The sequence below is a fragment of the Peromyscus californicus genome, unplaced genomic scaffold (genome assembly GCF_007827085.1).
Source record: "Peromyscus californicus insignis strain IS unplaced genomic scaffold, ASM782708v3 Scaffold_4__1_contigs__length_199733344, whole genome shotgun sequence".
Taxonomy (NCBI): Eukaryota; Metazoa; Chordata; class Mammalia; order Rodentia; family Cricetidae; genus Peromyscus; species Peromyscus californicus.
The window spans coordinates 121,532,955-121,557,153 of record NW_026294562.1 but is presented as its reverse complement, the minus strand read 5'-3'; the positions used below and the strand labels follow the sequence as shown (position 1 = coordinate 121,557,153).

The 24,199-nt window shown below is 47.0% G+C and overlaps 1 protein-coding gene across 2 annotated transcripts; it reads left to right on the top strand.

Annotated features, from left to right (window-relative positions):
- Positions 1–222: 222 nt before the first annotated feature.
- Vps33b (VPS33B late endosome and lysosome associated) lies at positions 223–24,186 on the top strand. Of its 2 annotated transcripts, none has more exons than XM_052714540.1 (23): positions 223–635; positions 4,999–5,079; positions 5,425–5,486; positions 7,330–7,379; positions 7,688–7,755; positions 11,660–11,705; positions 14,357–14,451; positions 15,731–15,835; positions 16,211–16,307; positions 16,519–16,596; positions 16,779–16,852; positions 17,245–17,331; positions 17,484–17,574; positions 17,800–17,874; positions 18,090–18,154; positions 18,260–18,314; positions 19,184–19,230; positions 21,062–21,194; positions 22,102–22,175; positions 22,934–23,035; positions 23,213–23,270; positions 23,393–23,509; positions 23,846–24,186. In XM_052714540.1, the coding sequence occupies exons 1-23, from the start codon at positions 540–542 to the stop codon at positions 23,923–23,925; spliced, it is 1,836 nt and encodes a 611-aa protein (XP_052570500.1). In that variant the 5' UTR covers positions 223–539; the 3' UTR covers positions 23,926–24,186. The 2 variants fall into 2 exon arrangements, with proteins under 2 accessions (XP_052570500.1, XP_052570499.1); XM_052714539.1 differs by having other exon boundaries at positions 23,213–23,288.
- The last annotated feature ends 13 nt before the right edge of the window (positions 24,187–24,199 follow it).

Sequence of the window (24,199 nt, the reverse complement as noted above, 5' to 3'; positions counted from 1 at the left end):
AGCTCAGAACCGCAGCTTCAGGAGGTATGGTTCGCTCTTCTAGTTTCTGCAGGCACCCGCACACACATAGCATACATTCACACACGCACGCACGCACATAAATAAAAGTATACCTGTAAAACAATGTTAGCTCATCGCCTCCCGTTTTTAAATGTCCCTCTCCGGACGCCGTCCTCTCCCAGCACTCCCAGAACCGGACTTCCGGGAGGTCGAGGAAGTCGCTTTTCTCCGGGTTGGAGGCGGGGTTCTCCCGGCGCGTTGCCGAGTATGCGGCTGTAGTTGGGAATCCTGCTGACAGACAGTGGACTTGGGCGGAGCCCGGTGGCTGCCCGTCTACCAGGAGAGTCCCCTGACGTCTGCCCGGGAGGTGGTCATTCATCCCGCTAGTGCGGCAGAGGAGCGAGGGCCCCGCCGGGGTCCTGGGTCTCCGAGCCCAGGCGTGCAGGGTACCAGCCTGCGCTAACCCTGGGCTGTCGCTGGCCTTTTCAGAACAGAGGCCGTCCTTCTACTCTCACACCGTGGCCCAGGTGACCGCTCTCATGGCTTTTCCCCATCGACTGGACGCCCCTGAGCTTCCGGACTTCTCTATGCTCAAAAGGCTGGCTCGAGACCAGCTCATCTATCTGCTGGAGCAGGTCAGTGCCTGCCACGCCTGGCGCTTTTTACTGCGTCAACCATGTGGCCCTCGGTGTGACTTCTTTGCTGAGTCCCTCGGTATTTTCCTTGGAGCTTCCTCGGCAGGTCCAAAATGGGGCATTCGACAGGAAAAACCAAAAGAGTAGTCAGAGTTGCTTGCCACCTGACCAGAGAATAAATGGAAATTGCCAGCCTCCGTGCAAGAGAAAGACACACTTGTGCCAGGCATCACTGGAGATGGAAATACAGTTGAAATGCCTTTGCCGCTAGTTACATTCCAGTAGGTGCCCTATGAAACAATGACACCTAGGGTATTGGGTGGGAAGTGAGTGACTGCTAGACTTCCTGAGGAGTTCAGAATAAACAACAGCAGCAGAGGGCTTCGGGGATGATCTGTGCGTTTCCTGGAATCTGGAGTTTGAAGAATAAACATACTCTTTGGAGCAGGAAGAGCATGTTCCGTTCAGGCTTTAGGGCTGCTAGATGCTTAATTGAGACACCAGGGAAGGACTTAGTGTGAGTAGAGGAGAGAGCTATCAGAAGTGACATTGTAGGAGCTAGGAAGATAGTGCAGTGGTTTAACAACTGCCTATGCACAGTCCTAGGTTTTACCCACTGCACCCCATCTAAAAGGAAGTTACACAGTCAGGCGTGGTTATGCACACCTTTAATCCCAGTACATTAATTCATTCCCAGGCAGAGGCAGGCAGATCGCTGAGTTCCAGGCCGTCATTGTCTACAGAGTGAGTTCCAGGACAGACAGGGCTACACAGAGAAAACTGCCTTGAAAGACAAACAGACAAACAAAACTACACCCAGCAGGCTGAATACCCACACACATTTGGAGCATGCGGCAATACTTGACGTTTTTGCAATAGTGGTTTGTAAAGTGGAACAAATGGACAACATAAAGCCAGTTAGGAGAGCACTGGTTAAACTGCCCCCCCCCCCCCCACAAAAAAACCTGGTGGGAGTAGAGGTGAGAGAAAGTGGTGGAGTTTGGTTGTTGGCATTGTTTCTTTGGGTCTTACTATATATTCCAGGCAGGCCTCTGTCAGTACCTCTGATTTATCCTGCCAAGTGCTGGCATTACAGGACTTTACCAGCCCACATGACCTGTGATAGATTTGTAAGTTACAGTGAAAGAAAATTCAAAGACGTTGATTAGTTGTAAATGTTGAGGGAGGAGAAAAGTTTACTTGCCCTTTTAATCCGTGTTATTGTGAAAATAATGTTGCTACTGTCATTGCAGTCATTTGCTTATTGTTTGTGTTCATTAGCTTGGAAGGTTCTCAGGTTTAGGAATTGTATCTATTCTGCACTATATACCTAGCATTGAGCACTTAGCTTAGAGTCAGGCACATAGCATGTGCTTAATCAATATTTTGTGTCAACGTTGGACGAATGAAAAGCACACACATACAAGTGTAGTATGTGTAGACACAAAGATGCATACACATGTACAAATGAGTGCACACATACACACAAACATACATCTAGAGGAAGAGGCTAGGTGAGGGAGTGGATTGATTTAGAGCTGAAGTTAAGGTTCTAGTAGTGGAGGGGCTGTGGGTGTTCCTCACTGTACAGTTCCCCTCCTTTGGAACCCTGGTTCAATCGTAGCCCTGGAGAGGATGTAGAGGGAGAGAGAGAGAGAAAAGAGAAGAGAGAGGGAGGGAAGGAGCAGCTGACTAGTTGCGGGGGACTAGGATGAAACTTGGAATGTGAGAGAACCTCAGGGGACCCAGGACCATATGTTATTTCTCTTTTGTGTGTCCCATAATGCTAGCATAGAGATTTGCACATGAATGGGTCTCAACAAGTATGTGAAGAATAGAAAAGGTAAGTGCTAGAGAGTAGGTAAGACTAGGGATAGAAACTTAATAGTGGAGTATTGTGGAGGAAGAGGTAACTCAAGGTCACAGGGAATCTCCAGGCAATAATTCCTTCCTTGTACTAATTTCTATTTTGTGTGTGTGTGTGCGTGCATGTGGCATGTATGCATGCATGTTTACATGTGTATGGGTACTTACACATGTGTACATGTGTGGGGTGCCCAAGGTTGACATTAGTAGTCTTTCTGCATCACTGTTCACCTTATTCATTGAGGCAGATTTGCTCAGTTGAACCTAAAACTTGCTGATCCTAGGCAGCTTATGCTAGAGATCCGTTCTCTGCCTAGAGAGTGCTGGAATTACAAGTGGGCCACCACTCCCACCTGACGTTTACATGGTTTCTTCACACTTACAGAGCAAGTACTTTATCCACTGAGCCATTTCCTCAGCCCTGTCCTTTTTAATGAACACTGTCTTCATATGTGACTTTAAAATATAAGTATTCTCCAATATACAATACAATATAGAAAATATATTAAAACAAAACACTTCTAGCTGGGTGGTGGTGGTGGTGCATGCCTTTAATCCCAGCACTCGGGAGGCAAAGGCAGGTAGATCTCTGTGAGTTCTAGGTGAGCCTGTTCTACAGAGCAAGATCCAGGACATCCAGGGCTACGCAGAGAAACTCTGTCTCGAAAAACAACAACAAAACAAACAACAACAACAAAAACCGTGTTTACTCCTATCATGCCAGCATATGCAGTGTTAACTCATACCCTTCAAGTATGGAAACTATTTTTTCTTGTTTGTTTTCTGAAACAAGGTTCCTCTGTCGCCCTGGCTGTCGTGGAACTTGATCTGTAGCCCAGGCTGGCCTCGAACTCAGATCTGCCTGCCTCTGCCTCCCGAGTGCTGGGATTAAAAGCGTGCACCACTGCTGCTGCCACCACCAGCACCGCTCTGCTTGGAAACTATTTTTTGTGGGGCAGTGGGAGACACAGTGGGTAAAGGCACTTGTGGGGCAGTGGGAGACACAGTGGGTAAAGGCACTTGTATGTGCAGGCCTCTTGACCTGAGCTTGCTCCCTGGAAGCCACATTTAGGTGGAAGGAGAGAACTCCACAGTGTTGTCCTTTGACATCTATCCTACACATAACATGGCACACACGTTCACATACAAACATGCACACACATTACACAGCAGCATCTCATGTTTGTCTTCATCCATTTTGTTCACACTCCCGCAGCCTGAAGCACGTTCTCATTACTACATGCTTGGCTTCTTGGTCTGTTCCATTAACTTTCTAAATGAGTGTCTAACTCCAGTTTCTCATCTCTTCCACTTATTTTTATCTATATTGCACATCCCCCTAAAATTTCTGGCTGAGTTGTGCTTTAGTATACAAAAGTTTTCTGTTTCCCTTGTTCCTCTAAGGGTCAAGTCCAAACTCCCTGCCTACTGGCATTGGAGCACTGATGCCCAGTTCTAGTCAACTGTTCCAAACCATTTCCCACCATTTCTTCTGCGTCAGTATTATTAATTCTTGGTACTGCAGACATCTTGAGTGTGCTAATTCCATGTTGTAGGGCCTGTCCTGTGCACTGTGGGTGGCCAAACAGCATTCCTAACCTTTTTGCACTATATGCCCACCACCCTCTTCCAGATAACCCCGAATGTGTCCAGGCATTGTCAGATGCCCCCAGCTAAGAACTGCTGCTGCTATCTATGCATCATACGCACCTACCCAACTGCATTGCTTGCTCAGCTGTCCTCTCTACACCTACCCTTGTCTCCCTGGTCCCTAATTGATTGTTCTATAAACATCACTCTCAACTTTCAACCATATGTCAAGGCCGAGTTGAAAGGAACCTTCCAATGACTTAGCCCTTCCTATCGCTAATTGTGACCTCCTTCTCCTGTACAAACGAGAGAGCAGCATCCAGAGTGTTGGTGCTGGGATCCCGTGGTGGGTCTCATGCAGTTGGTGTGGGGAAGTGAGTACTGTCTGGGGTTTTCTTTTCTTTTTTTCAGGGATGGTGATTGAAATTGGGTCCTCATGCATGCAGCATACATACTGTAACATTGAGTCATACATCCAGCCCTGCCCTGATTGTTTAAGTTCTACATTAAGCATGTCATTTTTGTAACTAAAAGAAAAACGCCACTGGAAAAGTTATTTAGCAGTTAGTTAAGGGATTTGCAGGATGCAAGGTGGGATTTTGTTGAATTTGACTTGGTTAGTAAACAAGACACTGTTATGAGGCAAAGTAGAAGAGCTAGTAGGGAACAGAGACACTGACCAAAGTCACAATTCAGTGACAAGGAGTCAGGCCGAGGAAGTGAAGTATTTTCTATATGCAAAGAAGTGTCAGTCGTGAATACAGACAGTCAACGCGATGCTTAGCCAGACGCCTAATGCCCTTTCAGCTCAAGATCAAGTTTTTGTTACATGAGTGCCCAGACAAAGTTTCAATTGATGGGAGCTCGTGTGACCTATGAGTGATCAACCATGCTTTCTCTCCTTCAGCTGCCTGGAAAAAAAGATTTGTTCATTGAGGCAGATCTCATGAGCCCTTTGGATCGAATTGCTAATGTCTCCATCCTGAAGGTACCAGCCCTTTTCTCAGGGAGTCCTGTCCTCTTTCCTCTTGAAGCATGTTGTTGTTGTTGTTGTGTTGATGATGAACATAGCCGGTTCCTGAAGAATGATGCCCTTGATAGGGTAAAGACAAGTCAGCTCACCTGGGCAGGCAAGCAGGGACTGATGATGATGTTTGTGTTGTGTTTTGCATTTGGTTTTCCATTGACAGTAAGGGAGCATGGGACAGTGAGTGGGATGGTTGTCAGTGGAGCAGATTGACTTGTGGGATTAAAGCTTCAGGTGTTCCCTTCTTGTGTCGTGCTTGGGCTTTCACAACTCTTCTGTCCATTGTCTTGTCGGTTCTCTCTGCAGCAACATGAAGTAGACAAGCTGTACAAGGTGGAGAACAAGCCGGCCCTCAGCGCCAATGAACAGTGAGTGTTGGGGATTCTGTGGCCTCCATGCTGGAGGAGGTCCCTAGTGGGAGTCCCTGCTTGTCCTTGCCTGAGAACTGCGCCCACAGTGCCTGTGACATGGCCCAGCTCTGTGAATGTTGGCAGTATCACGGGCAGGTGTTAATCTTCCTTCTGCAGCCCCTCCCACTCTGTCCTCTCTCCTCCATGTTACTAGCTACACTAGAGTTAGTCCTTGTCCAAGCGTTGTCACTCCACTCGCAGACTCCTCGGGCGGCTGGAAGACGGCTCGGCCTCAGGAAGCGGGGGAAGCACCGCTGTGCAAGTCCAGGGATCTGGGTTCATCTCGGGAGCGCAGGGCAGGGGAGGGGAGTTCTGCTCTGCTAGCTGTCCTGACTTCTGCATCCGGGCCTGCACTCGCACACAGCAGTGATAAACGGAAATCATAAACAGAACCTCCAGGGTCAGTGCAGTGGCTTAGTAGGTAAATACTTGCCACCATGCCTGACAAGACAGCCTGAGTTTCACCCACATAGTGGAAGAAGAGAACCCACTCCCACAAGTTGTCCTCTGACCTCCACACGAGCTGTGGCACATGTACACACACACACACACACACACACACACACACACACACACACACACACACAAATAAGTGTTAAAAGGAAAAAAGGTCCAAGACTTCACACAATTTATTGGATGTAGTCCAGCTGAGCATCCTAGGTTCCAAGGCCTTGTTGCTTCCTATATAGTCTTGTTCCTCGTATGTCCTTTCAAGCCTCTGTTGACATGTGCTTCCACACATATCTCAGAATGTGCCGCTCCAGTCACTCTGCCTAAAATTCTCTCCTGTCCTTTACTTCTATAAAGCACACCAGGTCTTCAGGCCAGCCCTACTCTTCCACGAAGCTCCCTTCCAGGCCAGGTTTTTTAATTTTCTTCTCTAGATTTCCAGGGTATTTTGTGTTGTCCTGTCTACATGTCACGCAGTCACAGTCTGTTGTGCTGGAGATCAAACCAGGACTTTGAGCAAGTGCTCTACCATTGCACTATGTCTCCAGCCCTTTGATTTGTTTTAAATGTTTCCCAAACTTGAGTAGTGTATACTTTTCCTTAGAGGGAAAATCCATGCACACATTCCAGTTCCTATTTTTAGTACTTGATTGAATACACACACACACACACACACACACATACACACACACACACACACACACACACACACACACACACACACACACACAATTTTAGCCCATTGAATTACCAATTTTTTAAGAACAGGAACTCCTGGATCTACCATAGAGCCAATAAGACACTCATATCATCACATTGTACCTGTTGTAATGAGGAATGGCTTCTGTGGGTGGCACATGGTAGCTCAGAGATCTGTAGGCCTGGTCAAGAAGGGCAAATGAGCCGGGCGGTGGTGGCTCACGCCTTTAATCCCAGCACTCCGGAGGCAGAGCCAGGCGGATCTCTCTGAGTTCGAGGCCAGCCTGGGCTACCAAGTGAGTTCCAGGAAAAGGCGCAAAGCTACACAGAGAAACCCTGTCTCGGAAAAAAAAAAAAAAAAGAAAAGAAAAAAGAAGGGCAAATGAGTGCTGGGCTGTGGTGGTGCACGCCTTTAATCCCAGCACTCAGGCGGCAGAGCCAGACGGATCTCTGTGAATTCAAGGCCAGCCTGGTCTACAGAGTGAGTTCCAGGACAGGCTCCAAAACTACACAGAGAACCCTCTCTCGAAAAACCAAAAAAAAAAAGAAGGGTAAATGATTAAAGACTTGTTTTCATTTTCATTTTTTCTTAGATTCTATCACCATCATCATGATTTTTCCTAGCTTTCTCCTGTTTCTTTCTCATCCACAGATTGTGCTTCTTGGTCAGACCCCGCATCAAGAATATGCGCTACATTGCTAGTAAGTGAGCCGTGGTACTATGTGGAGCTAAGAGCAGGGAAAAGGTGGGCAGGTTAGAAGCGCCTTGGCCATAAGGACCCTTTGATAAGAAAAGACCTGCTGCGCATAATGGTGTACATTTATAATCCCTGCACTTGGGAGGCCTAGGCAGAAAGAATCCAAGTTGATGCTGGCCTGTGCTACAAAGCAAGATCTTGGCGGGGAAGGGTAGGGAGGGGGCATCAGGAAGGGCAGAGTAGTTCTGCTTCCTTGTTTCTTGTCTAACAGATGGCCCATGGCTTGCTGGGCTGCACTCCTTCTCTCTATAGATCTTGTCAATGCTGACAAACTGGCGGGCCGAATTAGAAAATATAAAGTCATCTTAACTCCTCAGAAGGTGAGTTTGGATCCTAGAAGGAGGGGGATATGAGAGTGAACCAGGAGGAAGGCTTATTGGGGAGACATGAATAAACATCTACTCACCCCAGATAGGGAACTGACAACAGACTGAAGTATGGATACACCAAGTCCAACTTGGTGAACCAATGAATTTTATTGGAGTTATTTACAGGGGTATGGGAGGGGTAACTTACAGGAACAGAAATGACTCAAAGACAGCTGCATCTTTACCAAAGCCCACCCCTAGCATGGGTGACAGTCACAAAAGCTAGAAACCTGGAGTGTCTGCAGGCAGCTCAACAGGCTGGAGAGTATCCTTTTCAGGTGACTCAGTTGGTCTCTGTTTCTTCCATGGAGCTGGGCTTGGCTGAGACTGACTCGAGGTAGTCTGTATTGCTTATAAACTCTTGGGAAGGGAGGGTCCTAGTGAATTTGATCAGTTTCAGGGACTTCCTGAAGCTATTTTGTTGTTTACTCATTGTTTTAAAGAGCTTCCCTGGAGGACTGAGTTTCAGTGTCAGACGAAACTATTTATGCAACAGGACTGGAATAAGTGGCCAGTGGCATGCTGTCTTTTCCTTACATGTCTGTAATTATTAAATAAAGGGTCTGACATCAAACTGCCCCCAAAGAAAGCATTGTGGAATTGTGAATTTTAAGAAGTGACTTCTGGCCAGGTGGTAATGGCACACACCTTTAGTCCCAGCATTGAGGCAGAGGCAGGCAGATCTCTGTGAGGTTGAGGCCAGGCTGGTCTGCAGAGTGAGTTCCAGGACAGCCAGAGCTACACAGAGAGACCCTGTCTCAAACAACAACAACAAACAAAAAAAAAGTGACATCCATATAGCTTCCTTTGTAATCTCTCTCTGTGTCTTTATGGGGGTTGGGACGGGGATGGTAGGGTGCTAGAGGGTCTAATCAAGGTCTTGGGTATGTTAGGTGATCACTCCACCACTGAACTATATCCCCATTCCTAAATAGTTTGAATAGCTTTATATGTTTGAGAAAGCTCCTGTTGTGTCCCTGCCAACACACATTCCTGTGTAGTCGTACATGGTACTGTTTTCCTGCTCAGTGTTTGCTCCCTGATTCTGTACTCTGTTCCACGTTTGTTTTGGTTATCCCTGGATTCTTGTCCTTAACCCTCTTCATGTAATACACACACACACACACACACACACACACACACACACACTTTTTTTTTGAGATATAGTCTATGTAACTCAAGTTAGCCTTGCACTTGCTCTGTAGCTGATGACCTTGGACTCCTGACCCTTCTGCCTCTGCCAAGTTTGGAGTGCTGGGATTACAAGTGTGCACTGCTGTCCCTGACTCCTCCTTATATATATTTTTTCTTAGATAAAGCTTGACATTTCGGGGGGATAGGATCTTACTGTATAGCCTAGGCTTGCCTTGAATTTATGATTCCTGCCCAAAATGCTGAGTTTACAGGCTTATCACATCATGCCCACCTCAGACCATTTAAATACGGTACATTGCCTCCAGGGCCAGATCTCAACATCTCACTGTGTCCAGAGGCCTCATGGGTGTGTCCTAAACAGAACTCCTTACTCCACCCACCTCTCTCCTCTGTGATTTCTGGAACACTTGCATGTCATTCTTCATAGTTGTCCCAGCACAACTCTTCCCCCAAAGACAGCTAAATGCCTACTCCTTTATAATGTTTTCCCTGTTTCTAAGGGAGATGGACAAGCATAGTCCATCAGTAAATTGGTGAAAGAGAAATGAAATTTGGGCTGCATGGTTCTAGTGGTCCATTTTTTAAAAAAATTTATTTCTTTAAAAAATAGGTTTATGCTGGGCGGTGGTGGCGCACACTTTTGATCCCAGCACTCGAGAGGCAGAGGCAGGCGGATCTCTGTGAGTTCAAGCCCAGCCTGGGCTAAAGAGTGAGTTCCAGGAAAGGTGCAAAGCTACACAGAGAAACCTTTTCTCAGAAAAAATCAAAACCAAAAAAAAAAAAAAAAAAAGGTTTATTTATACACATTATGTATATAGGTTCTGCCTGCATGTATGCCTGCATGCCAGAAAAGGGCACTCGATCTTCTTATAGATGACTGCTAGCCACTATATTTACTGGGAATTGAACTCAGGATGTCTGAGCTATCATCTCTCCAGCTCTCTAGTGGTCCATTCTAAATTGATGAGTTTGGGTATCCTATCTTGTGGACTCTGTGATTAATAGCCTCACCATTGACTGTCTCAGGTTATTTCTATTCCTGTCATGAAATACCTGAGACTGTAATGTATAAAGACTTACTTTAGTCCATGTTCTGTAGGTTTAGGATGGAAGGGGTATGTCTGGCGATGGCTGTCTTGCCAGCAGAGTCCTGTGGTGATGCAGACCCTCATGTGGTGAAAGCACACCCATGTGCTCTGGTCTCTGCCTCCTTTTGTAAAGCTACCAATATTCAATCATGGCGCCTCCACTCTTGTGACCTTACTTAATCCTAGTGAATTCTAAAGACTTTCCCCTGAACACCATAATTAGATTAACTTTACACTCTCTTAATATCTCACAGCAGCGATTAATTCAACAATGGGCTCTCAGAGGATGTTCTCACACCTTATTGAAACCTTGGTGCCGACTGTAGATGAACTCCAGAGATGGAAGAATAGGGCCAAGGGTGTAGCTTGCTAGTAGAGTGTTTTACTAGCTTGTGTGAGGCCCAGTTATTTTTAAAAATGATTTATTTATTGTGTGTGTATACCACACTCAGGCACATGGGGATAGCAAGTGCCATGGTACTTGAGTAGGAGTCAGAGGCCAACTTTTGGGAGTCAGTTCTCTCCTTTCACCATGGGCCTAGGGATCAAACTCAGATTGTTAATCTTGCTGAGACATCTCACTGGCCCTTTTTGTTTTTGAGACAGAATGTCACTAATTAGCCTGGATGGCTTAGAGCTTACTATTCAGCACAAATCTTCCTACCTCAGCTTCTTGAGTGCTGAGATTACAGGTGTGTACCACCACTCCCCACTGAGGCCTAGGTTTGATTCCCAGTATTGCCATTCAAATTTTCATCGATGTGACAGATACACCTGCAAGAAAGTTTAAAGGAAGAAAGATTCTTTTTGGCTCTGGATTTTTAGAGGTTTCAGTCCATGGTTAACTAGCTCTATAGGTTTTTTTTATTTATTTTTTGTTTGTTTGTTTGGTTGGTTGGTTTTGTTTGAATGTTTTTATTTTTTGAGACAGGTTTTCTCTGTGTACCCTGGTTGTCCTGGAACTTGCCCTCTAGACCAGGCTGGCCTCAAATGCAGAGACTCTCCTGCCTCTGCTTCTGCCTCTGGAGTGCTAGGATTTAAGGCATATCCTTAATCATACCAGCTCTATTTCTGTTGCTTTAAGCTGTTTACCTCCTGGTAGCCAGGAAGCTGAGAGACGGGAAGTAAACAGGGTCCCACAATCCACTTCAAGAACATGTCCTTAGCCACCCACTTTCTCTAACCAGCACTTGGGAGGCAGAGCCAGGCGGATCTCTGTGAGTTCGAGGCCAGCCTGGGCTACCAAGTGAGTCCCAGGAAAGACGCAAAGCTACCCAGAGAAACCCTGTCTTGAAAAACAAAAAACAAAAAAACAAAAACCGTGTGCAGTTACACCACCTCTGTTAGTCTATTTAAATTTTGAATCCATTGGTAGATTAAGTCTTTGATTAGGTCAGATCTAGTTTAGGTCAGATCATGATTTAGCCATCTCTGGAGATACCCTCACAAGATACACCTAGCAGAGTGCCTTACCAATCTTTGGATGTCTCTCAATCCAGTCAGGTTAACAGTCCAGTTTACCATCACATCTAGCATCAGAAAAACAGGGAAGAACAGAATCAAGTTGTTAGTAATCCCATTTCCTAATCAGCTAATTGACTTTTCTCTTTCAGTTTTATGCATGTGAGATGGTGCTTGAGGAAGAGGGAGTCTATGGAGGTGAGAGGAACTGAATGTGAGTGAAGACAGAGAACACATGAAGAAAGAAATAACTCCTGCTTTCCACTTCCCAGCTCCCTCTCTGGGTCCTACTCCTGGTGGTCTAGTGAGAAGTTCCTGGGAAGAAGCTTGGGAGTAGGACCCAAATGAGAACAGCATGGGAAGCTGGGCCTAGAGTAAAGAGGGTCCAGCTGCTGCTTCTAAGATTGCCCCAGACTCCTCAGCATGGCCTGCTGTGTCTCCCACAGTCAGACTCTGTCCTCTCCTTTCCTTAACTTGTCACCTTTTCACTCCCGGGACTTTGTGCTTGCTTTCCCTCCTGCTTAGACGGCCTCTACCCTGAGAATTTCCTCACCAAAGTCTAACTCACTTTCTAAGCTCTACTGTTACTGTTAGGGAGGTATTTCCTTCTGTAGCTCAGGTATTACTGGTGTGTCTGGACAGGATGTTCCCACATTTTCTTGGCCTCTTAGCCAAAGGATTGAAAATAAGGGCTGACATGTATCTGTAAAAGAAGCAAAATTACTTAATTTGGAGTTAAGTGATAGTACATATTATAAAGGGATACATGTTGAGATTGGCAGCCATCTGCTTGAGTGAGAGTACTCAAGGTCCCCAGGCTAGCAATGGCTCTCTTTCTCTTTTTGAGGCAGGGTCTCTATATAGTCCTAGCTCTCCTAAAACTCACTATGTATATCATGGTCTCTAACTCACAGGGATCTGCCTGCCTCTGCCTCCTGAGTGCTGGGATTAAAGATGAGAACCACCACACCTGGCCTGTGATCCCTTTTTATGGGGTCTAAAGGAAGGAAGGGCTGGTAACAGAGAATCATAGTTTGGGTGATTCCTCATTTTGATTGATACATTAAGTCATATATTTATCTTTTCTATTGCCCAAATCTCTTCCCATAATTTTTCTAATTTTAATCATATGCAGTCCCAATTATGCATAAACATAAGATGGTAAAGAGGAGAGTCTCCCTAAGAGGTCACTTGAGGATGTAGTTTAAGCCAGATCAGCCCTTCTATTCTTTGTACCTGATATATTGGAAATACACTTGAATAAAAACTGTCTAAATTTGATTGTTACTACAGGTGGAGAAACCTATAATATTGTTTAGAGATGGGAATAGGTGTAATCCAGTGCAGGTGGAAGTTTGACGGGGCTCTGAGGTTGCTAAGTTCTGAGGAGACATTGGACAGGAGTGTGTGTGCATAGTATGTGCAAGCTAAGGAACTAGGCTGCCAAGTTTATAAGGGCCAGGGGAGCTATACATAAGCAAAACCAGATAGAGTCTCAGGCTAAACGCTCCTATGCTTGCCTGCTTTACAGGCAGTCCTTGAGCTTGTCATCTTGCCCCACTTTCCTGCATAGCTGGTCTTACAGGCCTGTGACATTAGGCTTGGCCTTACTTATTTGAAGTACTGGGTATTGTATAAAGGACCTTGTGTATGCTTGACAAGTGCTCTTCCACTGAGCTATATTATGGCTTTTTTTTAACTTTTTATTTATTTTTTTGGAGTCAAGTGTCTCTCTATGTATCACTAGCTGGCCTTGAACTCAGAGATCTATCTGCCTGCCTCTGTCTCCCAAACACTGGGATTCAGGGTGTGTACCATCATGGCCGGTCTCTTTTACTTTCTTATATTGAGTCAAAGTTTCACTGAGTTACTTAAGCTGCCTTTGCACTCACTCTATAGCTCAGACAAGTCAGGAAATCATACCTTTACCCTTAGTTATATTTGTGCTCATTGGTGTCCTGATTTGTTTTGTGATGAGACTAGAACCCAGGGGCTCATATATGCAAAGCATGTATTCTACACCACAAGTCCAGGGCTTGCTAGTTTGCTTTTTTGGGAAGTACAACTATAATAAATACTGTGTAGGTGGAGTTTTCCTGTCCCGCAGCCACTCTCTTATAATATTAATATTAATTACAAATGCTCAGCCGATAGCTCAGGCTTGTTACTACCTAACTCTTGCATTTAAATTAACCCATATTTCTTATGTCTGCTTTGCCACATGGCTTGGTAGCTTTTTTCAGTACAGCATGCCCATCTTGTTCTCTCTGAGTCTCTTGGCAACTCTCTCTCCGCCCCTCTTCATCCCAGTATCCTCAGTTTGATTGTCCCACATAACTTTATCCTGCCTTGCTATAGGCCAATCAGCGTCTTTCTTAGCCAATAAGAGTAATACATATTCACAGTGTACAGAAGGATTATTCCACAGCAATATTGTATCATAATTTGTCTGCTGCATTTGTCCACCACTAGATCATAAATTCCAGAAGACTGAGAGGGAGCCCATTTTGTTCACCGCTGTCTCCCCAGTGCTTGATATAGTCCTCCATGTAGGTGAACTTCAGTGTTATCTGCTCAGTTATAAATGCAGATGAATGTTTTCTCAACACTGGTTCTTGACCCCCTAATACAAACCGCTACTTACCACACTGCATTGTGAGCTGCTGTGTACATGTCTTCTTCTGTGACTGCACTGGATACTCCTTCAAGGCAGACTCTTCCTTACTCTGAGTCTCCAGCACTAACTGTAGTAACCGGCATAGAGCAGGCACCCAGTATTTGTTGCATGCCTATAGCAGAGCTTCATTTAGTGTGGAACCACATAAGGCTGATGTTCTCTGTCTCCACAGATGTGAGCTGTGATGAATGGGCCTTTTCTCTGCTGCCTCTTGATGTAGATCTGCTGAGCATGGAACTGCCGGAATTCTTCAGGGATTACTTCCTGGTAATGCAGGGCCCTTGAATCTTGGTATTGAGATGTATGGGGTCCAGTGGACCAGAAGTATTGACACATTTTTCCAATTCATATAACTTATTATGAGTGACTGATTTCACAGTGGAAGACTGCAGCTTGTTTTGGATAGAACTTCTGTCAGGACTCTCAATTCATTATTGCCGTGGTCAAACACCTGAGAAAGCCCCTTACGGGAAGAAAGATTTATTATTTTCTCTCATGATGTCAGGGGTTTCAATCGATCCTGTCTGAGAGGGCACAGCAGAACAACTCAGGATGGCCAGGAAGAGAGAGAGAGAGAGAGAGAGAGAGAGAGAGAGAGAGAGAGAGAGAGAGAGAGAGAGAGAGAGAACCTGCATTAGCAGGCTTTCTCCTGTTCCCCTTATCCTGCCTGAGGACTTACCTGGTCATGTATGGTCTGTTCCTCCTCAGGGCAGTCTTACCATGCAATTATCCTCTCTGGAGACACCCTCACGGATATACCCCGGGTTAGCTTTACTCTGGAGACATCCTCACAGATATACCCCGGGTTAGCTTTACTCTGGAGACACCCTCACGGATATACCCCAGGTTAGCTTTACTCTGGAGACACCCTCACAGATATACCCAGGGTTAGCTTTACTCTGGAGACACCCTCACGGATATACCCCGGGTTAGCTTTACTCTGGAGACACCCTCACAGATATACCCAGGGTTAGCTTTACTCTGGAGACACCCTCACGGATATACCCCGGGTTAGCTTTACTCTGGAGACACCCTCACAGATATACCCAGGGTTAGCTTTACTCTGGAGACACCCTCACGGATATACCCAGGGTTAGCTTTACTCTGGAGACACCCTCACAGATATACCCAGGGTTAGCTTTACTCTGGAGACACCCTCACAGATATACCCCGGGTTAGCTTTACTCTGGAGACACCCTCACAGATATACCCAGGGTTAGCTTTACTCTGGAGACACCCTCACAGATATACCCAGGGTTAGCTTTACTCTGGAGACACCCTCACAGATATACCCAGGGTTAGCTTTACTCTGGAGATACCCTCACGGATATACCCAGGGTTAGCTTTACTACGCTCCTAGGTGCTTTCCACTCCATCAGGTTGACTGTCAGGATTAACTGTCACAGGAGTCCATAAAATGAACTTCTCCCGCATTCCCAGACACCACCATTCCACTCCAGGGCATCTAGGGCTAGCCGTTCTCCACTGTGTCAGATGGGTTGACAGGGGTCTTTGTGGGTCTTTGTGGCCCATGTGGTCTCTGCAGGAAGGTGATCAGCGTTGGATCAACACTGTGGCTCAGGCCTTGCACCTTCTCAGCACTCTTTATGGACCCTTTCCTAACTGCTACGGCATTGGCAGATGTGCCAAGGTAAGAGTGCCAGCAGAGCTCTTGTCCTTAAAGCCCATTTTCTGTTTTCTTTACCAACAAAGATGATACCTAGGCATCTATGGCATAAGGAATATTCATTTCCTGGCTTTTATGTCCCAGAATGGTTGCCTTAAGAGGAAAATCTGTGTGGCCAGTAGATAAGCAAGAGCTTCTAGGTCCCACTCCTAAATCTGTGTCTCTGGGGCAGGGGAACGTTTTCCCCAGTGCTGTGGGAGGGTAGAAGTGAATGGGGGTAGAATAGGCTTGTATTCCTCACAGTTGACCCCTTCTTGGGGACAAGACAGGATGCCATGGGAGGTATGGGGCTCCTAGAGGACCTGGACTCAAAATTGAGATTGTCTTGGGCTCTGGTAGATGTCCTATGATCTCTGGAGGAAGCTGGAGGAGGAGGAGGACAGTGAAACCAAAGGTCGAAGACCAGAGATCGGACACATCTTTCTCCTAGATCGAGGTAAACGTTGCCCGGTACGCTCCCATCCTTGGGTCTTAGAAGGCAGGAATATGGACAATGTGCTGGCAAAGTTGGGGTCCTAAAGTTAGGGCTGTTAATTTCCATATTGGTTATGAACATGGGCACTCGTGGGAAGTTCTTGAGCTGATATTGAGCAAACTGAATAGAAAGCTGGTCTGGGGAATCTTCATGGTTGGGATCTTGGTTTCAGACATGGACTTTGTGACAGCACTTTGCTCCCAAGTGGTTTACGAGGGCTTGGTAGATGACACTTTCCGAATCAAGTGTGGTAAGTGCTATGATCCCCTGCATCTTGATAAAGTGGAAATGACCCCAGCCTCTGGTGACTCCCATATAGGGCAGTACTTGTAGGGGAGAGTGGGGACCATAGGAGACCTTTAGTAGGGATCAGAAATGAGTAGGAGAAGACCTCAGTGGAGGTCCTAATAGCTGTCCTCTCTGCCCTCCAAGGGAGTGTCGACTTTGGCCCAGAAGTCACATCCTCCGACAAGAGCCTGAAAGTGCTACTCAATGCTGAGGACAAGGTGAGGGTACAGGTGTAACGGTATTTACCCAGGACCACTGCTACACAAGGCTGGGCTCCCGCCCTGCACACGAGGCCAGATCCCTGGGAGGTTCACCTATCAATTAGGATCAGACTCAAACCAGGATGGTGGTACCCACCTGTAATTCTATCTTGGAAGATGAAAACAGATAAAGTTCAAGGCCAGCCTTAGCTACATATGACTCTTTCTCAAAATCCAGAAATGAAAAATAGCCCGAAAGAGTAGATCCAGAACTGAGTAGGTGGACCTGATACCCACTTTGTATTACCAGCTCAGCTCTGGTCATGCTTTGGCTGGTACTGTACTCATGAGCAGGCTGGGGCTGTTACTCTTCTGACACAGTCAGTGGGTCCTGTCTCGTTCTTTCACAGGTGTTCAGTGAGATCCGTAACGAGCACTTCTCCAATGTCTTCGGTTTCTTGAGCCAGAAGGCCCGGAACTTGCAGGCTCAGTATGATGTAAGGCTCCAAGCCCTGCTCCTCTCTTGGGCTTCTTTAGCATTCCCTTTCTAATCCTATGACAGGCCTCCTGTGTCTGCTCATGGATGGGTAGCAGCGGAGGGAGATGGAGGTTTCTCAGGGGGTGCTGACCTTTGGGGACATCTCCACAGCGCCGGAGAGGCATGGACATAAAGCAGATGAAGAACTTTGTGTCCCAAGAGCTCAAGGGACTGAAACAGGAGCATCGCCTGCTGAGTCTCCGTAGGTGCTAGCCTGGGGGTAAGGGAAGGTGACTGCATGGCCTCCAGGGGAATGCTGCTGAAGGCCATGACCTTCTTCCAAGAGCAGACTCTTGCTCTCCTGCAGACAGCCTCATTGGTTTAAAGCAGGAAAGAGTGCCTATGGGTTTTCCTCCGTGAGGTCTCAGTTCTGGCAATCAGGGACTGTCCTAGAACCAGGAAAGTCAGTGTTTTATCCTTTCTGCAGATATCGGGGCCTGTGAATCAATCATGAAGAAGAAAACTAAGCAGGACTTCCAGGAGCTCATCAAGACTGAGCATGGTAACTCAGCCTCTCCAGGTTCTTCTCCTGCTCCTACCCCTCTGGCTTCTAGCCCCCAGAAAGATGCTTTCTAGCTCTCTCCAGCTGACAGTGCTGGGTTTGTAGCATGCTGGGGGTCCCCTTAGCTCCACCCACGATGGAGAAAGAGATAAGGAGACTGACAGATCTGTGCCAGGCTGATCCCCAGGAATGGGCTGTTTTCTGATCTCTCACAGCGCTGCTGGAGGGCTTCAACATCCGAGAGAGCACCAGCTACATTGAGGAGCACATAGACCGGCAGGTGAGCGCGTGTGCTGGGAGGCGGCGCGTGGGGTTCCTAAGTGGGAGAAAGAAGACCGTGCACGCGTCCTGAGTGTCCCTCTCCTTGACCCTCCTCCCTCTGCAGGTGTCGCCTATAGAGAGCCTTCGCCTCATGTGCCTTTTGTCCATCACTGAGAACGGTGAGCCCAGGGGGAGAGATTCGCCTCGGCAACCAAAGAGTGGATTGTGAAAGACAAATTTCAGCAAACAGGATTTTTTGTTTTTGTCGTTTAATGAATTCATTTTCCTATAAACGAAGCTTTCCTTGTTTGGGGTGGATCGTCAGCAGGTCCTAGGGGACCTTACTGCTCAGCTCTCAACTGGACCACCTTCAGTCCACTCCACGGTGCCCGTCACATGTTAGGTTTGCAGGCGTCTCTCTCCTCAGTCCATTTGACCTGTCTTCAGTAAGGTTTCCTGATAAAACTTACTCTAGGACCAGGAAAAGTGACTCCTTAAAAGGAAGTCATTCCAGAAAGTGCCAATTCTGCACCCTTTCACGGCAACATGCTTTACTCTTGACCCTTCAGTGGTCAATGAACCACGCTGCTCTCTACCTGGAGACGCTCTGCTTCTTCTGGGTCTCCTTCCTCGTAGCTGGAAGGCCAGCTTCTTACCGCTCTGGAGAAACATTTGAAACCTTTGGAACTCTTCACTCTCTTGTTTCTCAGTAGCTGTAAATCAGTTCCAATCCCTGTCGCTTAGCTGGAATGCACAGAGTCCTGTCTTTCTCCTGTCCCAGCTTCAGATTCTCCTGATGGGATTTGTGGTTGTGATCATTCAGTATGCCTTTCTCAGAGATCTTCCTTAGAACACGACACTGGGCTTTACCGTTTAGTAAGCAAATTAAATTAAATTAAGCAGTCCATTTGGAATCAGCTATGTCCTCTGCAGGGGTATCACAGTCCAGCCTCTTGGTTACGGTGCCATTTGATTGGTTTGGCTGTCCCCTTCTGGAGTCCTCGACTGGCCTTTTTTTCTCATGTACCTGCCTTCTTTTCTGTTTTAGGCTTGATCCCCAAGGATTACAGGTCCCTGAAAACACAGTATCTGCAGGTAAGGCTGGGAGGATATAATCTTTCTTTCCATTTAAAAAATTACATAATGCAGCCGGGCAGTGGTGGCACATGCCTTTAATCCCAGCACTTGTGAGGCAGAACCAGGCGGATCTCTGTGAGTTCGAGGCCAGCCTGGTCTACAGAGTGGGTTCCAGGACAGGCACCAAAACTACACAGAGAAACCTGTCTCAAAACCTCCCCCCCCCAAAAAAAATGACATAATGCTGGACAGTGGTGGCTCATGCCTTTGATCCCAGCACTCAGGAGGCAGAGGCAGGTAGATCTCTGAGTTTGAGGCCAGCCTGGTCTACAAAGTGAGTTCCAGGACAGCCAGAGCTGCAGAGAAACCCTGTTTTCAAAAAACAAAAAACAAACAGATAAATTATTTTTATTAGTGATGGAGAGCTGGCTCACAACCATCTGTAACTCCAGTTCCAGGAAATTCAACAACTTCTTCCGACCTCTGTGGGCACCAGGCACACGTGGTACACATACATTCAAGCAAAACACTCAGTACACATAAAATCTAAAGAAAAATATCAAAACTATACTTATTGATTGTGACTCTGTGTGTGTGTGTATGTGTGTATGCCTGTGTGTGTGTGTGTGTGTATGCCTCTGTGTGTGTGTATGCCTGTGTGTGTGTGTATGCCTCTGTGTGTGTGTGTGCCTGTGTGTGTGTGTATGCCTCTGTGTGTGTGTGTGTGTATGCCTCTGTGTGTGTATGCCTCTGTGTGTGTGTGTATGCCTCTGTGTGTGTGTGTATGCCTCTGTGTGTGTGTGTATGCCTGTGTGTGTGTGTATGCCTGTGTGTGTGTGTGTATACCTGTGTGTGTGTGCCTCTGTGTGTGTGTATGCCTCTGTGTGTGTGTATGTGTGTGTGTGTGTGTGTGTATGCCTGTAGAGATCAGAGAAAAACTTTGAAGAGATGGTTTTCCCCTCCTTTCACTGCGTGTGTGTATGTGTGTGTGTGTGTGTGTGTGTGTATGCCTGTAGAGATCAGAGAAAAAGTTTGAAGAGATGGTTTTCCCCTCCTTTCACTGCGTGTGTGTATGTGTGTGTGTGTGTATGCCTGTGTGTGTGTGTGTGTGTGTATGCCTGTGTGTGTGTGTGTGTGTGTGTGTATGCCTGTGTGTATGTGTGCGTGTGCGCCTGTACAGACCAGAGAAAAACTTTGAAGAGATGGTTTTCCCCTCCTTTCACTGCCTCTGTGTGTGTGTGTGTGTGTGTATGCCTCTGTGTGTGTGTCTGTGTGTGTGTGTGCGCGCGCGTGTGCGCCTGTAGAGACCAGAGAAAAACTTGGAAGAGATGGTTTTCTCCCCGTCACTGCCTGGGTCCCCAGGGATCAAACTCAAGTCACCAGGTTTGGCAGCGAGCACCTTTGACTGCTGAGCCATCTCCACGACTCTGTGCTTCTGCTCTTAAGAAGTTTCTCCCAGCCAGACAGTGTGGTGCATTCTTTAATCCCAGCACTCGAGGCAGAGGCAGGTGGATCTCTGAGTTTAAGGCCAGCCTGGGCTACAGAGTGAGATCCAGGACAGCCAGGGCTACACATAGTGACTTTGTCTCAAAGAAAAAAAAATAGTTTCTGCTCCTTTTTTTTTTTTTCAGAGCTGAGGACCGAACCCAGGGCCTTGCACTTGTTAGGCAAGCAAGCGCTCTACCACTGAGTTAAATCCCCAACCCTTCTGCTACTTTTTATACCTCTTCATTATTGCCACACAGAGTGGACACTGCAGGATTCCTCCCCTCTTCTCTGTGTCACTAACAGTACTGGATGTTTTGTGAACAAACACCCAGTAAATGACTGACTTGCACATTTCCTTTAGAGCTATGGCCCTGAGCACCTGCTAACCTTCTCCAATCTGCGTCGAGCTGGGCTACTAACAGAGCAGGCTCCGGGGGACACCCTGACAGCAGTAGAGAATAAAGTGAGCAAGCTAGTGACTGACAAGGCTGCAGGTAAGCCTCCATCTCCCCACCCCTGGGAACTGCTCCTTTTCTTACAGCAGGGGGAGCCCTCTGGGATGGAGAGGATTGGGAGAGATGATTGCATGGCAGTTGCTACTTCTGCTAGTAAGAGCAGTTTCCATACACTGCATACTGTCTTAGGGTTTCTGTTGCCGTGAAGAGACACCATGACCACAGCAACTCTTATAAAGGAAACATTTCATTAGGGTGGCTCGCATACAATTTCAGAGGTTTAGTACATTATCATCATGGCGGGGAGCATGGCAGCATGCAGGCAGACATGGTGCTAGACCTGAGAGTGCTACATTTTACAGGCAACAGGAAGTTGACTGAGAGAGACACTCATCAGTATCCTGACCATAGGAAACCTCAAAGCCCGCCCCCACAGTGACACACTTCCTCCAGCAAGGCCGTACCCACTCCAAAAAAGCCACACCTCCTATTAGTGCCACTCCCTATGAGATTATGAGGGCCAATTACATTCAAACTACCACACATACTTAGCATGTGCTGACGTTTGACATATGAGTTCTCACTTAATCCTCCAAGAGGTGTTTTTTCCCTTGTTTTTCTTCTAGAGAAACTGAAGCTTAGGGAAATTGACTTGTCCACGGTCTCTCAGTACATTAGGCTGATTTTATTCTGAAGTTGATGCTTAACCTAGAAATTAAGGTCACCTTGTATACTACATTGAGTGGGCAGCTGATACTCTGTAGGAGAAAAACAGTAGATGAAGAGAGGTATGCTGAATGTCTTGATCAGTTTCAGGGAACTGTGGGGAGTGATTTCAGTGGCAGGAAAGATGGGACAGGGCATTGGTGTACCATTCTTTGCTACCTTCAATGGTATTGTGAATCTGTAGATGTTAGATGGAACCTAGCTCAGATTTCTTCCCTAGGAAAGATCACTGACGCCTTCAGTTCTCTGGCCAAGAGGAGCAATTTTCGTGCCATTAGCAAAAAGCTGAATTTGGTATGTGGAACAAGACTGGATGGGAAACATTTCTATTCTTTTTTTTTTTTGGTTTTTCGAGACAGGGTTTCTCTGTGCCTTTCCTGGGACTCACTTGGTAGCCCAGGCTGGCCTTGAACTCACAGAGATCCGCCTGCCTCTGCCTCCCGAGTGCTGGGATTAAAGGCGTGTCATTGCATTTTTTTTTTTTTTTTTTTTTTTTTTGGTTTTTCGAGACAGGGTTTCTCTGTGTAGCTTTGCGCCTTTCCTGGAACTCACTTGGTAGTCCAGGCTGGCCTCGAACTCACAGAGATCCGCCTGGCTCTGCCTCCCCAGTGCTGGGATTAAAGGCGTGCGCCACCACCGCCCGGCGTGTCATTGCATTTTTATGAAGGTCGTTGGTAACTTTACAGCACAAGCTTAATTTGATAATGAGACAAAGCATAAAGAACCACTGTTTAATAAACATGTAACAGACCTGTCAGTGCAAGAGAACATGGGAAGTGTGGGTTCCCCTGCTCGCTCCCTGTGATGGGGCTGAGGGAAGAACTGGAGAAGAACCCTCTGTGCAGCGCCTTCCCAGGGAGCAGAGGAACCTCTAGAGAGAAGAGGCAGGTATTTACTACAATGGTTGTCGTGGCTCTGGACTCCACTTTGTCAGGACCTTTGCTGGCCCTCAGAGTTAAAATGTGAACTTGGGGTGTGATGCTTTTATCAGACCTTTAAGAGGTCAGAGTGCTGAGCAGTGACCTGCCTAATGTGGTACCTTTGCTCTCTAGATCCCACGTGTAGATGGGGAGTATGACCTGAAAGTGCCCCGAGACATGGCTTATGTCTTCAGTGGTGCCTATGTGCCTCTGAGCTGCCGAATCATTGAGCAGGTGACAAAGAATCACTTGGGCTTCTGGTCCTGTTTCATTCTGTATGCTTCCTCTTGGTCCTTGGCCGATCCCAACTTTCACTTCCCATGTAACTAGCAAGAAACAAGAGTCTTGCTGCTCTTGGTTTCCTTTGCTATACTTGGTATGAGAAGACAGAACCAGTGTTCTGTCTCCTAGGTGCTGGAGCGGCGGGGCTGGCAGGGCCTCGATGAAGTGGTGCGGTTGCTGAACTGCGGTGAGTGTGCATTCACAGGTACGTGGCTTGCGAGTGGTGCGGGGGTCCAAGAGCGGTGGGCTGGACACGTCACCCAGGACCAGCAGGTGAGTGAAGGTGGGAGTCCACTCTGACCCTCACAGACATGGCTAAAGAAGACAAGGCTTCCAGTGAGTCCCTGCGCCTCATCTTGGTCGTGTTCTTGGGGGGCTGCACATTCTCAGAGATATCAGCCCTGCGGTTCCTGGGCAGAGAAAAAGGTAAGAGACAGAGCTGCGTGGGTCCTGGGGACAGATGCGCTGCAGGGAAGGCTCTCCTCCTGGCTGTGGTACCACTTGCGTAGCCTTGCTTTGGGCTACCATCACAGGAGGCAGGGGAGCCCAGACCGGTCGGGCATGGTACATTATAGTATTCCCATGCTTTTATCTTTCTGTTTTTCTACTGGGGACTGGATCTTACTGTTGCCCAGGCGGGTCCAGATGTTTGTGTCTGTAAACTTACATTCTGATCCTGGGGTACTGTGGAACAGGTGGGCTTGCTCTGCTGGGGCCTAAGATCTGCTTTTAGTCATGTCTGCTGCTTGTCTTGACTCTTAGGGTACAGATTCATCTTTCTGACAACAGCCATTACAAACAGTGCTCGCCTCATGGAAGCCATGAGTGAGGTGAAAGCCTGAAGTTTTCCTGGCCAGTGTTGAAGTCATTCCTGAGTGTGGACCCCACTGGGATGCTGGTGTTTGACATCATTGATAGAAAAGTTCTCTAGCTGTACTGCTCAGAGCTGGGCACTTCGGAGAACAGGTCTGAGGAGAGGGTTCATGTCCTGTCCCCAGGATGTTGTTTATGCAGTATAGCCCACGCTGCTAAGAAGGGAGAAGTAGCCTTTGCTAAATCCTGTTTGAATATTATTGTAAATAAAGCCTCTGTTCTCAAATGCAGTATCAGTGTGGT